The sequence below is a fragment of the Labeo rohita genome, chromosome 2, assembly GCF_022985175.1.
Source record: "Labeo rohita strain BAU-BD-2019 chromosome 2, IGBB_LRoh.1.0, whole genome shotgun sequence".
In the NCBI taxonomy this organism is placed as follows: Eukaryota; Metazoa; Chordata; class Actinopteri; order Cypriniformes; family Cyprinidae; genus Labeo; species Labeo rohita.
In genome coordinates, this window is record NC_066870.1 from 35,997,850 (window position 1) to 36,013,957 (window position 16,108).

General features: G+C 34.0%; 1 protein-coding gene across 1 annotated transcript; it reads right to left on the reverse strand.

Moving 5' to 3' along the window:
* Positions 1 to 6,704: 6,704 nt before the first annotated feature.
* rab31 (RAB31, member RAS oncogene family) lies at positions 6,705 to 15,112 on the reverse strand. Its single transcript, XM_051128267.1, has 7 exons — positions 14,916 to 15,112; positions 13,975 to 14,054; positions 12,510 to 12,591; positions 11,446 to 11,517; positions 10,837 to 10,943; positions 10,113 to 10,222; positions 6,705 to 8,475 (listed from the first exon to the last, which is right to left on the reverse strand). The coding sequence occupies exons 1-7, from the start codon at positions 14,949 to 14,951 to the stop codon at positions 8,378 to 8,380; spliced, it is 585 nt and encodes a 194-aa protein (XP_050984224.1). The 5' UTR covers positions 14,952 to 15,112; the 3' UTR covers positions 6,705 to 8,377.
* Between the last annotated feature and the right edge of the window lie 996 nt (positions 15,113 to 16,108).

The following is a 16,108-nucleotide window of genomic DNA, read 5'->3' on the forward strand; positions in this document are numbered from 1 at the left end:
TTTCTTTCTTCAGTCATAAAGAAATTGTTTTTTGAGGAAAACATTTCAGGAATTTTTCTTCATATAATGGACTGATATGGTGCCCCCAAATTTTAACCTCCAAAATGCAGTTTAAATGCGGCTTCAAACGATCCCAGCCAAGGAAGAAGGGTCTTATCTAGCGTAATGATTGGTTATTTTTATTTAAAAATACAATTTAAATACTTTTTAATCTCAAACGCTCATCTTGTTTTGCCTGAACTCTGTGTATTCTGGTTCAAGACAGTTAGGGTATGTCGAAAAACTCCAATCGCATTTTCTCCCTCAACTTCAAAAATCATTTCAAAATCATCTTACATCACTGCAGAAGTACTGACCCAGTCTTTGCAAAGTGAACATGCAAAGAAGATCAAACACCCTTAACAAAAAAGGTAAAACAGCGATATAGGATGATTTTGAAGTTGAGGGAGAACATGAGATGGGAGTTTTTCGACAAGCGTTTGAGATCAAAAAGTATTATTTTTATGAAAACAGCCAATCGTTTAGCTAAATAAGACCCTTCTTCCTCGTCTGGGATCATTTACAACCACATTTTGGATCATTTGAAACCGCATTTAAACTGCATTTTGAAAGTTCAAACTCAGGGACCATTGCAGTCCATTATATGGAGAAAAATCCTGAAATGTTTTTCTCAAAATACATAATTTCTTTACAATTGAAAGAAAGACATGAACATCTTGAATGACAACGTAGTGAGTACATTATCTGTAAGTTTTTGTTCTGGAAGTGGACTTCTCCTTTAAAGGGATAGTTCAGCCAAAAATAAAAAATATATACTTTAGTATTCAGCATTGTTCAAGTGCTGACTAATGGCTTACAGGAGGCATCGCAGGAACTTGCTCTCCCATTTGGGAACCTTTATTTTAACAAGTGCAGGAGCTACCAAACATGTTCGAGAAAATGTCATGGTATGATATTTTAACAAGCAGTGTAAACAACAGGTCTAATGATCCCTGTTGGGTCATTCTCTCACTTATTGAACTCATTGAACTCTGGGAGCAGGAGGAGGAGACGAAAAGCCTCTGCTTCCACATACATCTACAACACATGTCTGCAATGACAGAAATGAAATGGTTACTGACACACAATGCTATTTTAACATCCATTCACGCCGGTGTGCAAAGACTCACAATTACACTCATTCAGAGAGATTCTACTAAAAGCAGGGCTCTGACTAAAATAGAGCCATTTTCCAGCCGCTTTGTGAGGAAGAAAAAGAGTCAAAGCACGGATGACAATAACATCTGAACCTCTGTGAAAGAATAAAAAGATCATCTCAGGAAACCGCAGACACGGCGCAGTGAAAAACCTGCTTCCCGGTCCGCCGCCGCCGCTGTTGTTGTCTCTTCCCAGCTCGTTCCCATGGTGATGCGGGCTACACGATTTACTGACATTTGGCCACAAGTTATTTTGTTCCGCTCTCCTCTCTTGAATCGCCCACTTGTCTCATCAGCGAGAAAGTCCAGGCAAGCAGTGGGCGTCCACACGTGGATCTGCTAAACACTAAGAGAAGCGTCGAGACGAGCATAATAAACCCCAACGTCCACCTGTCACAAACACCCACCGGTCAAGAACACCTGCGTCACCTCTGGCCATCGCAAAGGTCACGCAGGTATTACAGCTGTTTTACTTGAGATGAATGAGGGTCTGCGGGTCAGCCAGAGAGTTGGCTGAGCTTAAGGAGTAATCTGCACAGAACAAAAGCCTTTATTTTCTTGGCAGATGCATTCGGAAGCAAGACGAGTGAGAGACATTTGTTTCATTTACTTTCTTTTCAAGGGCTCTCCAAAGGTTCCTAATCAAAACAAAACTTGAACATCTGATCAAGCTGTGCTTGACACAGCTCTGACCTAGCAGATGTCACAAACACAATATCCCTGCACAGAAAATTAGAAAAAAAAAAAAAAAAAGAACATTTTGTGTTCCTAAAAAAACCCTTCAGTGAACAGTTCTTAAAATAACCATTTTTGTGCAAATTATTTTGATAATCCTTAAAAACCTTTTCCACTATAAAGGTTAAAGCTTCATATAAATGTTAAAGCTTCATGGAACTATAGACGTCAACTTGGGTCAGTAAGCAACCACCCATATATAGCAGTATAGCAACCATATAGCAAGGTACTGAAAAACAAAGAGTTGTGTGCTGTCAGTGCAGCAGATGTGAAAACAAATTAGGTGCCTGGGACCCAGTGATGTGTGTGGAAATTGTAAAGAGAAGAGGACCAAACACCGAATCCTGAGGTACCCCATTGGTGTGATTTAGACAACACACCTTTCATCCCAACACGTTTTTACTCCCAACTCGTCACATATTGACACATGGTCAAGACCCTTTGGCGTCGCTTTTTGATGCTCAAGGTACCAGGAAACATACAAGGGAAAAACAAGAAACCAGGAAACATACAAGAGCCAATGGCATTTCACGATTGGCAATGGCAGCGATTTTTGAATTTACGCACAAACAGACTGAGCTTTACGGCGGATGGAGATGGCGATTGGGTCTATTCCTCTCACAAATCAATTGTTTTGCCTCAGAAGACTTGGAATATTAATACTTTTTGAATAAATTATGACTGTAGCTGTATCTGCCTGTATCTTGTGTTTTATTGACAAATGGTAGGTTTAGGGGCAGGGGTTGGGTTACATGCTCGTAAATGTGAAAATAATGTAATGTAAATAAAACTGTTGTGACTGTTTACATTGAAAAATATCACACCCCAACATATATGCATCAATGGAAAAATTATTACCCAATATATAATTTATTCATGACGCCATGAAATTATGACGCCAAGGGTTTCTTATTTAAAGCAATGAAGGACCTTCTGTGTGTAAAAATATTACACTAAAGGGGTACCCTGTGCGTCAAAAAGTGACACCAAAGGGTCCTGACCAAGCGTCAATATGTGACGTGTTGGGAATGAGAATGTGTTGTTCATCCTTAAAAGAACCATTCTGGTGCATAAAATTAGCAATCTAAAGAACTTTTTTATTAAAAAGATAGAATGGAAAGATTCCATGGTTATAAAGCTTCTTCAGTTTTATGTTGTCAGCGCAGCAGTGATATGTAATAATTAATGCACCTGAGACCCAGTAATGTGTGGAAACTGTAAAGAGAAGAGGACCAAGCACTGAACCCTGAGGTACCCCACTGGTGCAATTTATATATCTTTCAGTGAACAAATATTAAAAGATCCATTATTGCACATAACATTAATAATCTAAATAACCTTTTATAATAAACTTCATGCAACCATAGATGCCAGTACAGAACCTTTATTTGTGGACTCTTACTGACTTGGGTCAGTAAGCAACCACCTAGCAAACATTCAAAACACGCTAGCAACCAGTAAAAATTCATGTGCCTGGGACCCAGTGATGTGTGTAGAAATTGTAAAGAGAAGAGGACCAAGCACCGAACCCTGAGGTACCCCATTGGTGTGATTTAGATACCATACCTTAAAAGAACCATATTTGTGTGTAACATTAATAATCTGAAGAATATTTTCCACTTTAAAGATAGAATGGAAAATTTCCATAATTGTTAAAGCTTCTTTGTGGAAGCAAAGATGGCAATAAAGAACCTTTATTTATGGACTTTGACTTGGACCAACTAGCAACCACTCAAAACACACCATATCGCAAGGTGTAAATTTCATGTTGCCAGTGCAGCAGTGATATGTAAAAATTCATGTCCCTGGGTCCCAGTGATGTGTGTGGAAAATGTAAAGAGGAGAGGACCAAGCACTGAACCCTGAGGTACCCCACTGGTGCGATTTATATACCTTTCAATGAATAAGTCTTAAAAGAACCAAAAATTTCATTGGATGTTAAAGCTTCTTCATGGAACCATAAAATCCAATAAAGAAGCTTTATTCATAAGAGTGTATAAGAAAATACTTGTTTTCTTCTACTGTGATGTGACAAACAAGATGGCAAAAGAAGAGTCTTAATTAGTGGTGCTTACTAAGCCTAACATCTTTCCTGTTTCTTGTTTGTTTTGTGCCAAACAATTTGTGCTAAAAACATGATACCTCAAATTGAGGTGTACAAATACTTTTCTGAGGTTTGGACTAAAGAATAATCAAAAGAAACGTTTCCATTATAAAGATAAAATAGAAAAATTCCATGGATGTTAAAGCTTCTCCATGCAACCATAGATACCAATAAAGAACCTTTATTTATGGACTTTGACTTGGGAGAGTAAGCAACAACCTAGCAACCACCCAAAACACACTAGCAACCATCTAGCAAGGTGCAAAAAAAAATTGAGTTTTATTTTGCAAGTGCAGCGGTGATACGTAAAAATTCATGTGTCTGGGACCCAGTGAAGTGTGTGGAAATTGTAAAGAAAAGAGGACCAAGCACAGAACCCTGGGATAGCCCACTGGCGTGATTTAGATACCACAACTTTCAGTCTAAAAAACAAGTATTTTTGTGCATAACATTAGTAACCAAAGAACCTTTTCTATTATAATGATGGAATGGAAAGATTGCATGGATGTTAAAGCTTCTTCATGGAACCACAGATGCCAATAAAGAACCTTTATGTATGGACTTTAACTTGGGTCAGGAACCTAGCAACCATATAGCAAGGTGCTAAAAAAAATTATGTTGTCAGTGCTGCAGTGATATGCAAAAATCCATGTGCCTGGGACTCAGCGATGTGTGTGGAAACTGTAAAGAGAGAAGGACCAAGCACTGAACCATGAGGTACCCCACTGTTGCAATTTGTTTACCTTTCAGTGAACAAGTCTTAAAAGAACCATTTTGGTTTACAACATTAATTATCTAAAGAACCTTTTCTATTATAAAGATAGAATGGAAAAATTCCATGGATGTTAAATCTTCTTCATGGAACCATAGATGCCACAGAGTATACAAGAAAATACTTGTTTTCTTCTACTGTGATGTGACCAACAAGATGGTAAAAGAAGAGTCTTAATTAGTGGCACTTACTAAGCCTAACATCTTTCCTGTTTCTTGTTTGTTTTGTGCCAAACAATTTGTGCTAAAAGCATAATACCTCAAATTGAGGTGTGCAATTGCTTTTCTGAGTTTTGGACTTACCATTTCCAGGTGGCGGATGATAAAACAGGAAAAATGCCATAAGCTTTTAAGGAGGGAGCTGAGCCATATCTAGACACCAGAATTTCATATAGACTTTGACTTGGGTCAGTAAGCAACCAACTAGCAACCACTCAAAACACCCTAGCAACCATATAGCAACGTGCTGAAAAATGAAGCAGAGCTGTGTGTTGTCAGTGCAGCAGTGATACATAAAAAAATCATGTGCCTCGAACCCAGTGATGTGTGTGGAAATTGTGAAGAGAAGAGGACCAAGCACTGAACCCTGAGGTACACCACTGGTGTGATTTGAATACCACTCGCATTAAAGAAACCTTAAATGATGTACCTGTAGAAAGCTGCAGAAAAGTCCACGTTCATGATATATTCAAGCACACTATTAAAAATAAAGGTGCTTCACGATGCCATTGAAGAATCTTTTTCTCTCTAAACAGTTTCATAAAGAACCTTAAACAATTGAATAACCTTTCTGTTTTACAAAAGATTCTTTGTGGCGGAAGAAGGTTCTTCAGATTATAAAAAGGTAAGAAAGAGATGGTTCTTTAAAGAACCTTTGACTGAATGGTTCTTTGTGGAACCAAAAATGGTTCTTCTATGGCATCGCTGTGTGTGCTCTACACTTGATCCTCTTCCTTTATTGCTTTGTCCAATTCATCAAAATAGATAAATAAATAAACAAACAAACACACATATTTATATATACACTACTGTTCAAATGTCTGAGGTCAAGAAGATTTCAGTTAATTGTAAAGAAATATTCAGCAATGATGCATTAAATTGATCAATGGGGTCAATAAAGACATTTATAATGTTGCAAATGTTTCAAATAAATGCTGTTATTTTGAACTTTTCTATTCATTAAAGAGTCAGTTTCCACAAAAATAAATAAGAACTATTTCTTATGCAGCAAATCAGCATATTCAGCTGTGTATGTAATAATGTTTCACAATATTACCAGTTTTGTAACGTACTATTGATTAAATACATGCAGCCTTGATGGGCTTCCATCAAAAACATAAAAAAGAATAATCTTATGGACCCCAAATTGTGATTAGTAGTGTATATGCATGAATATACACATATACATATAAAATAAAATAGGCACAGTTAATATTTATCTGCAAAACTAATTAAGTGCAAAAGATCAGTTCAGTCAAGTGTGTCCAAACTTTTGACTGACGTGTTTTGTAAATGCTGGTTCATGTTGTTTTTAACAAGAATCCACAGTCAAAACGGTTGTCAACACTATTAAAATGTTCAAATGGTACCAGTTCCAAACACCACACAGAAAAAGAAAGTTAATTGAATCAGATATTTTGCTCTGGAAAGACTACTACTGAGATACAGTAACAGTGCTGAAAAATTTAGACCTGTACTTCGTTTGAAGAAGAAATAAAGAAATTGGACAGGGGTAGCTGCCTGTGTGCTAAATTGCTCCTTTGAGATTTATCAAACTAATCGTACTGTAACCTTTAGATAGGACCACTGAGCTAAATATTGGGGGTTTTATCTTCCAAAACAATTACATTTTCAATTTAATATGAAGAAAATATGCAATCAAATTTTAAGCAAACATCTGCATACTGCATTTGTGGTTTATTGATGACATCTCGTCCAAACTGTTTTTGATACCACTGTCACGACGTCACATAAAGGAAACATTAAGTTAACTAACAAACAGTAGGTTTAAAAGTACAAGTATAAAGTTATTTACAAAAGGTTTAACTGAAACAACATTATCACCAGATTTCATCCAGTTCTGCTCCGAATTTGCTAGGTTAAGGCATCTATGTGAATTCACACTAGCTTCTAGTCTTTCTAAATTAGAAAACAGATATAATTATATAGATATACTCATATTAAATGTTAAATTGCATGTGATGTTTTACGATCAAAAAACAAAATCTCTAGAAGAACCAGCGGTGCATGTGATACGTGTGATTTTGCCAGCTGTGACTGACAGAAGAGATAATTCTGACAACAAAATTGACAAACTACTGACCACACCAAGGCAGGCTGGTTATGTAAGAGCGCACAATTACCCTGCTTTTATGCTTTTAGCCTTAAAGGTGAAGTGTGCAATTTCTGAAGCACTAGTGTCACCAAATGGAATTGCAAAAATAATGACCCAACCATCGGCACGATCCCTGTCCCAAACTCACACCACCGTGTAAGCAAACATGAACAAATGCTTAAATAGTGCCACAGAATCACAGTGTTTAAACTTTTTGGGCAAATTATCTGGTAATGGTTTGTTTACTTATAAATTTAGTTATCAGACAACAAGAGTACCTGTTTAACAGATGAACTGAATTTTCTCAGTTTCAAAATCAATTGAAAACCCCAAACCTTAGCATTTTAGGCCAGTTGACACTTCAACATTGACAGCAACAGGTAACCAGAGGTTTGCAGAAGAGTTTACAAAATTTATATTCACTTTAAAACCAATTGTGCCCCCTGGTGGCTGATTTCCTCATATTTTTATTAAACCAAGGTAATTATTCTACATTACCTTGATGTTTTTCACTGAATTCATTAATAACCACAATTATAACCATTATTTATTTTTAGGATGAACAAATTGGTAACACTTTATTTTACAGTGTCCATATAATGGATTACTAAAATAAAAACAATTACTATGTGCAATTACACACAGCTTTACAAAAATGACATATTAAACATGTGGTTTATTAGTATTAAGCAATAGTGGTATGAAAATGCATAATACAATGAACACTGTAATACAAAGGGTAACCAACACATTTGCAAATCCTTATCTTTCACCTAGGCTTCATCATATCTCCTATGTCAAGTGGTCAAATAAAGCCAGATTAGAAACAACCTTTTAAAACGATCAAAACAGCGATGTCACATAAAAATGGCTTTTCTAAGGCACTTATGTTTGCGTAAACTTTGTGCTAACTACTTGCATTTCTATTTGTCACAATACTGCATTTAAAAAAGACTTGATATGAAAATTATTCCAAGTTGTGATAACTCACGTCTCAAAATTGCTCAGCATCATTGCAATATTCACAAAACATTCTAAATGGTACAAAATGGTTCAGCTGCAGAATTGCTATGTTTCCTACTGTAATTATGTTATATCAGTCATGTGAACTGTATCCACATCAGGTTAATAGACTCCTACATTAACACACATTGATTTGTGTGTTCAGTGATCCTAATCTATGCATCACATGGGTGAAATACCACAGGGTGTTTGTAGTGACTTGCGGACGGATGTCTAACAGCAGCGCTTGCTGGAGGGAGGCGGCTGTCGTGTAAGTTTAAAGGAGTCGTGGCTGTCAGCGTCTGTGTTCTCCAGCGGAGGGATCTGTCGACCTACACAGATGTGTGAACATGAACAATTACGCCACAGCCGGTTAGAAAACACAGTGTGTGCATGTCACTGCATTTTATCTAATGCAATGCCATGACAAACACAAGTGTGTTGACGTAATTCAATGCAATTTTTCAAAACAACCTGAAGATTACTTAAATCAATTTAAAGTTAGCTCTGCCATCATCACTGACTAATTAATGGGAGGATTATTTTATTTTGTTTCATTATTAATAAATGTACACTATCATGCAAAAGTCAAGTCTGCATTTATTTGATCAAAAATAGAGTAAAAACAATAATATTGTTAAATAATATTCCATTTTTAAAAAAACGGATTTCTTTTTTAATATTTTTTAAAATGTAATTTATTTCTGTGATGCAAAGCTATCAGCTTTTCAGCATCATTACTCAATTTTCAGTGTCACATGACCCCTTAGAAATCTTTTAACACATTTATCATTACATTTTTTCAGGATTCTTTAATGAAAAAAATGTAAAAGAACAGCATTTTTTTTTTTTACAGAAATATTTTGTAACATTATAAATGTATTTACTGTCAAAATGAATGTGTTGTTGCTGAATAAAAATATTAGTGTACTTAAAGGTAAGGAAATCTTACTAAATGACTAAATCATTATTGAGCATTAGTGGGTTTTGTACCCACGATTTTATAAAAGCAATATATTTTATAATATAATATATATACTACAGTATATAGTATATAATATAGTATATAACTAATTAATTCATTTATGAATTTGTTTTATAATATATATTATACATAATATATATTTTATTTACTTTTTATTTATTTATTTTTATCACAATTAAAATGGTTTCTGCTTCTAACAACCCCTTAACCCTACTAAAATCACTGTAAAGCACACCCTGTAAAAGTCACAAAAAAGAATATAAAAAAAAAACAATTATGACATATTTATTTATTTATATTTATTTATTTTATCACAATTAAAATGGTTCATGCTTCATAGCGTGTCTAACAACCCCTTAACCCTGGTAAAATAACTGTAAAGGATACCCTGTAAAAGCCACAAAATAAAAATATAAAAAACTCAATTATTACATATTTTATTTATTTATTTATTTACTTATTTATTTATTCTTTTAAATCACAATTAAAATGGTTCCTACTTTATAGTGTGTCTAACAACCCCTTAACCCTGGTAAAATCACTGTAAAGCACACCCTGTAAAAGCCACAAAATAAAAATATAAAAAACCTAATAATTACTTTTTATGTCACAATTCTGGTGTTTTTCCTCAGAAACTGGAGTTTATATCTTACAATTGCGAGTTTGTATATATATATATATATATATATATATATATATATATATATATATATATATATATATATTTTTTTTTTATCTGAACTCTGCATGTGCATGCGGTCAGGGCAGGTGTTCAAAAATCCAGGGAAACTGTGAGATGTAAACTTTTAATTTGTGAGAAATAAGCTTCTATACTGATTTGAGAATGCTTAAAAATGAGCGAGAATGAGGGAGAAGATGCTACAGTAACAAAAACACTAGCAACCTCTATAAGCTGTATGTTTCAGGTTTGCTACGGTGTGCCATGTGTAGCATGGACACTTGTCTAGCTTTAGTGATACTTACTGATTTTCTGAAACAGCTCCTCTATGTTTACTGCATTTCTGGCACTGGTCTCCATAAATATGGCTGCAATGGACTCAGCAAAGTCTTTCGCCTCTTTAGTTGGAACTTCCCTAAAAAAAAAAACAAATAGAAAATGGGTAAACAATCAGCTCACTCACAAACATCATCGAGTGTTTGCTTAGCCTTAGGAGCGTGATCAACTGAGGACAGGACCGAAACAAACATCAGAGGGCTTTGTGGTAAACAAGCACTGGACTGCCTGCTCGTTTATGTCAAGTAATTATACAGACGCAAAGACCGACAGTTGGGAAAATTACGAGGGAAAACTGATTAAGCATGATTAAAAATGTCTAAATGGAAATGTCTTAATTAACAGCAGCACCATCTCAGCAAAGCTATAACTGAAGGCGCAGCTTACTGCCATTAAGATATAATGAGTCTCAGTTTCTCAGAAGCTCAAAATAAACTCTAATAATCACAACTAAAGTGAAACAGCAATCGCAAACCACCTTACTTCCACTATGTAAAGCAAAACAAGAAAAACTTCAGGCAGGACTTGATTTTATCTATTTCATCTGCATTTTTGATTTCACATTGACTTGAAGTGAAATGATCACGTAAGACATAAGAAATATGAAAATATAAGCTGAGCGGCTGCAGGTTTTGCAAAGCAACTTATGAAAATATAATACATTATCAGAAAGAGTAAGAGGGTTTCATGAACCTAATATCACCCAGATCGGTTTTATTTCCTGCTATGGCCACGACTATATCCTCCGGCCCATGTTCCTTCAGCTCCTTCACCCACTTCTTTAACGTCTGGAAAGAATCCTGCGGAAAAAAACAACAACAAAAAAAACCACATCACAAAACACATGTAGCTTCAAATAAGAGGCTGGTCTTCCATACATTTCAATTAAATATCAACTTTTCTTCTCCTGGAATTCCTCAGGAGCTAAAATGAAATAGATACCAATGAATCAATAATTGTCATCCAGTAAGAGTTCAGTCCTATAAAACTGAAGATAGCAGCTTAGATCATTCGATCTTGGATAAATTTGAAGAGAAATGTTCATATTGATATCTCTGACTTTTGTAATCTCCATTTAAACTCATTGATGTCTGAGAAACAACTGAAATATAAATAATAATTCATTTGTAATGTTTCTTTCAAAAATTCTTGATTTTTTCCACAATTATAAACAAATAAACATCAAATGAGTTAATCAAAATGGCAAATTTCAGTGCATTGCACCTAAAACACAGTTAAACTTGCTTTTTAAATAGAAACAACTTGAAAATTAATTGCACAAACCACTAGAATGCAACTTACGAGTTTTGTGATGTCATAAACAATGACGGCCGCTGCCGAGCCCCTGTAATACATGGGAGCCAACGAATGAAACTGCAAAAAAAAAAATAAAATAAAATAACACACTTTGTCAATGTTGGGAGCTTTTAAAGATTAAAAATGGTCTATATTTTGAATAAGGCAAGCATCACTATTAATATTGTTCATACTTGGGGTTAGTGATTTCTGACAAGTTTTGCACATGGAAAACACCACTCATTTTCTTAGAAAAAAAACAAACAAACAAACATGTAGTTACTGTGGCTTTAATGTTTTAATAAAGCATAGTGGGATGGCTTTTGAGTTCAGACAGATACAGGAGATGTACTGTAGAGAAGATGACGTCAAGTTCAAAAGGAGACGCATATTTTCCAAGCGATCCGAACAGACACTAATATTGAACATACAGACGTGAACACAAAGTCACGCCAGCACTCAAACTCACACACAGATTTCCACCACACCCAATGAGTCACACCTAACCGTGAACTCTGAACTCCCTGTGTGTGTGTTGGAAATAAAATGTGAATTCTCTAAATAACAACTCTGATGTCAAATGTGAGACAGAGTTTTGATTCAGAACTGTCATGCATGCTTTAATATTGCGTTAAAGGGGAGTTCATCCGAAAATAAACTTGTGTCATCATTTACTCATTCACAAGATGTTTAAAATGCAATGGCAGCATTTTCCTTTATGTGTGAAGTATTAGGTTGGGAATTAAAAGGCACAGAAACACTGACAGGAATCCGAACGTGTTAAACTTGTATGTGTGGGCGGAAAACAGAAGCGGAATGCTATGGAATCATGAGATGGAGTGTGTGTTATTTGCTAACAGGCTCTGTTCAGGTTGCATGAGATAGAAGTGGATGCACAAATCTGCTCAAAAATCTTCAAATATACAATGGTTCATGCAGCACATTAAGGAAGAAAAAGAGTGTCTTGGGTGAAACAAAAACAAATAAACACAGAAATAAGTAAAAGAATTAAACATTCATACATCTAAACCCCAATTTCTAAATAAATAAAACAAAATAAACATTCTCACCCGTTCTTGCCCTGCCGTGTCCCAGATCAGAAATTTGTGAAGTTCATTTCCACAGGGGACGGTCTTAGTTAAAAAAGATGCACTGAAAAACAGATTATATTATTATGATAAACATACAGTTTGATAAAAAAAAAATAATAATAATAAATTTTATATATATATATATATATATATATATATATATATGTGTGTGTGTGTGAAAATTTTACATTTAAAAATAATTCCTAATTTGCTAATTTTCAAAAACATTCATATATATAAAATTATTATACATGTATACACTATTTATACACACACACATACACACACATATACCTTTTTAAAAAGATTCATGATTTTATTAATATGCATTTATGTGATTAAAAAATTATATATATATATGTTATGGTATAACTTGTGTAACTGTATAACTGATATAACTGATGGTATATTTAAAAAAAATTTTAAAAAGTCCTTTTTAAAATATTTTAATTTTTTTGATATTTTTATTTTAAAATACTCTAAACCTGATCACAGTTACTTTTTTATGGATTGCATGATTACATATTATTTACACAATAGCAATTAAACATTCATAATTTATGGATTCTCCTTAATTCCTCTTTTTCATCTTCTAAAATTTCCTTTCTAAAATAGCCTACTGCTTATTTACATTCAGAAAGTCTTCCAGTTTTGTAGACATTCACACAAAGACCACTCTTAGTCAGGTGACGACATGGCATTTAACCACTGGATTTACCAAAATCATTCCAGGTTTAATAAATATTTGAATACTGCATCAACAACTGATGAATACATGCATTTTTATTTGAATTAGGCTATTTATCAACGTATTTTTTTATGTCTTTAGAAGGCTTCTGTCTTTTAAATCCATTAAAATGCACATATTCATGAACTCAAATTTTTGAATTATTGTTCATAGTCTTTTTTTTTTTTTCTTTTATATCAGTATGGTACAAGATTATTCTACTTAAATGGAATAAATTAGATCAAAAGTAATCTAAAAGTAATCTGAAAGTAGTCTGATTACATGACCTAAATTGTGTAATGTAATGAATTACGTTACTAACTACAATTTTTGTCATGTAATTTGGAATTACAATTTCATTCAAAAAGAAAAAATACAACACAGTATACATGTCTACAATATGAAAAAAGACAGTATTTTGCAACAGTTTCTGTGTAAGTACAAATTGTGCAAAACAAAGAGCTAAAAATAATCCGCTGTCCAAGTGTAATGAGTAACCCATCCGAGAAAAATCAGCATGTGCTGATGTAAACAAAACTGAGAGGAAACTACCGAACCGACACTGAATCAGCTGTACTAAACTACTGCTTTGACTCATGAAGCAATATTTAGACACACATTCTTCCTCCTCCACAGGAGATGACGGATGTGATTTCTTCACCCGTTATGTGTAAATGTGTAACTATTGTCAAGCGTTTAGTAAACAGATGCACCTACCCTATCGTTGGACTAATGTTGTGGTCAAAGTGATCCTGAACGAATCGACACACAATACTTGATTTCCCCACGCCGGTGTCCTGTGATTAGAAAGAAAAAACAAAAAAAAGCATGAAATATCAAATATATGACTTATCTATGTCTAAACGAGTTTTGCTGTCTGACAAATAACTACAGATTACTATAGAACTAGATTAGATGTGGGGAAAAAAATAAAAAAGACACATTGTACACTTTTCCGTATGTATAAAATACCAGGATGACATACTGCGCAGAATAATGTATCCCACAATGCACTTAACCTGACCCTCAGTTTCCACCGAGTAAGTGTTTTAAACTTTAGCATGCTGCATTGTTGTCAAATGAACTCGTCACATCACCTTTACCATCTGGTTATCATCTTGGAATGCATTTTAAATCCAATTTTGCATAATTCTTTCAGTAAGTCATAAAGACCTTTAAATCACAGTTGGTTACAGCTAGGGTATTCTGCATGCTGCGCACAGTATACATAGTGCAGACGCAGTAAGAGCGGTATGGTAGTGTGCTCTTCCATGCATAGCTAATGAATTGAGTTTTTTTTAGTATGCAAAATGCAGTATATAGTGCGCAAGTGCGCAGTGCTGTAGAATTCCATTTCGAACACAGTCAATATCCAGCCGGCGGTGACGTCATGGCCGCAAACATTCCTAAAGAATGAATTTATGCGAAAACACGTCCAGCTTCAGCTCCAACTCTCTCGTAAAACAGCCGAAATTATTTGTCTTAACAAACTACGATGCTTTACATAACTGAAAGAGGAACTTCGTAACGGTAAAACGCCTCTACGTGCTGATTTTGAGAAAAGGAATCAGAAATAATCCGAGTTCCAGTCAGTCTGTTTGTGTGTCGACGGATCCTGAAGCGAATGAAGCCGCAGACGGAGGAATCTCAACACTCACCCCGAGCAGACAAACTTTCAGTTCCCTGATGGCCATTGTGAAACACGTTAAGGCAGTTGAAGCATTATTCTAGCAGTCTCCCGTCTTGTTTTGTCGACTCTCATCCATCACGGACACAACGGACTGCTCATCTGTAAAACACAAACTCGGACCATCTCCTTCTCATCTAACGGAAACCGACTGGAGAATTTCGACTGAGCTGTCACTCACATCACGTGATGACATAAACCACGCCTCAAAGAGAGAGAGATTCTTCAAATAACAAGAAGATCATAATAATAATTGATTTTTCATCTTTTGTAATTCTAAAGTAGTGTTTGATTAAAAATACACGTGAATAAAATAAAACATATATTTTTGCAATGTATTTATAATTTATTCACATAAACTATGCATTAAACCAAAAGGCAAAGGAATTAAAGGTCTGAATTAAATAAATCTCTGAACTGGAAATGTAAAAATTAATCGTTAAACAAGCATAAGAGGGTAGTGGAGTTATGCCGATTAGGTTGGGAGATTTTATATATAAATACATTGCATAAAATGCATTTTATAATAGAAAACCTACTTTTCAATGTAATTTTCAGTTTGATTACAGATTAACTTTATTCAGAAAGTCATTTTTTGTTTTTATATTATCTTTAGCGTTTTAACTTTATGGATTATTGCAAAATTTATGTGGCTAAATTATGAATATATTACCAAAATCTTTTTTTTTTTTTTTGTATACTTGTAGATTTTACTTTTTTAATATCATATACATTTTATTTTATAATGGGGAAATCTTTAATAATTAATAATTTAATGTGTTAAATGTGATAATAACAATGTCAATATATATATACACACACACATTACATAATATGTTATACATTTTATTACATAAAACCTTTTAAATGTTATCTTAATTTATGTGGAAAACATATATATTTTTTGTGTGCTTCTAGATTTTACTTTTTAAATTTCATATACATTTTATTTTCTAATGGGGAAATCTTCAGTAATTAATCATTTAATGTGCAAAATGTAATAGTAACAATATGTAATTATTTTTTATACATGTATATTGCATAATATATTATGCATTTTATAATATAAAACCTGCTTAATTTAATAATTTTTAAAAAAATTTTAATAAATTTTAATAAAATTTTAAATTTGATTACAGATTAATATTATTCAAAAACTCCTTA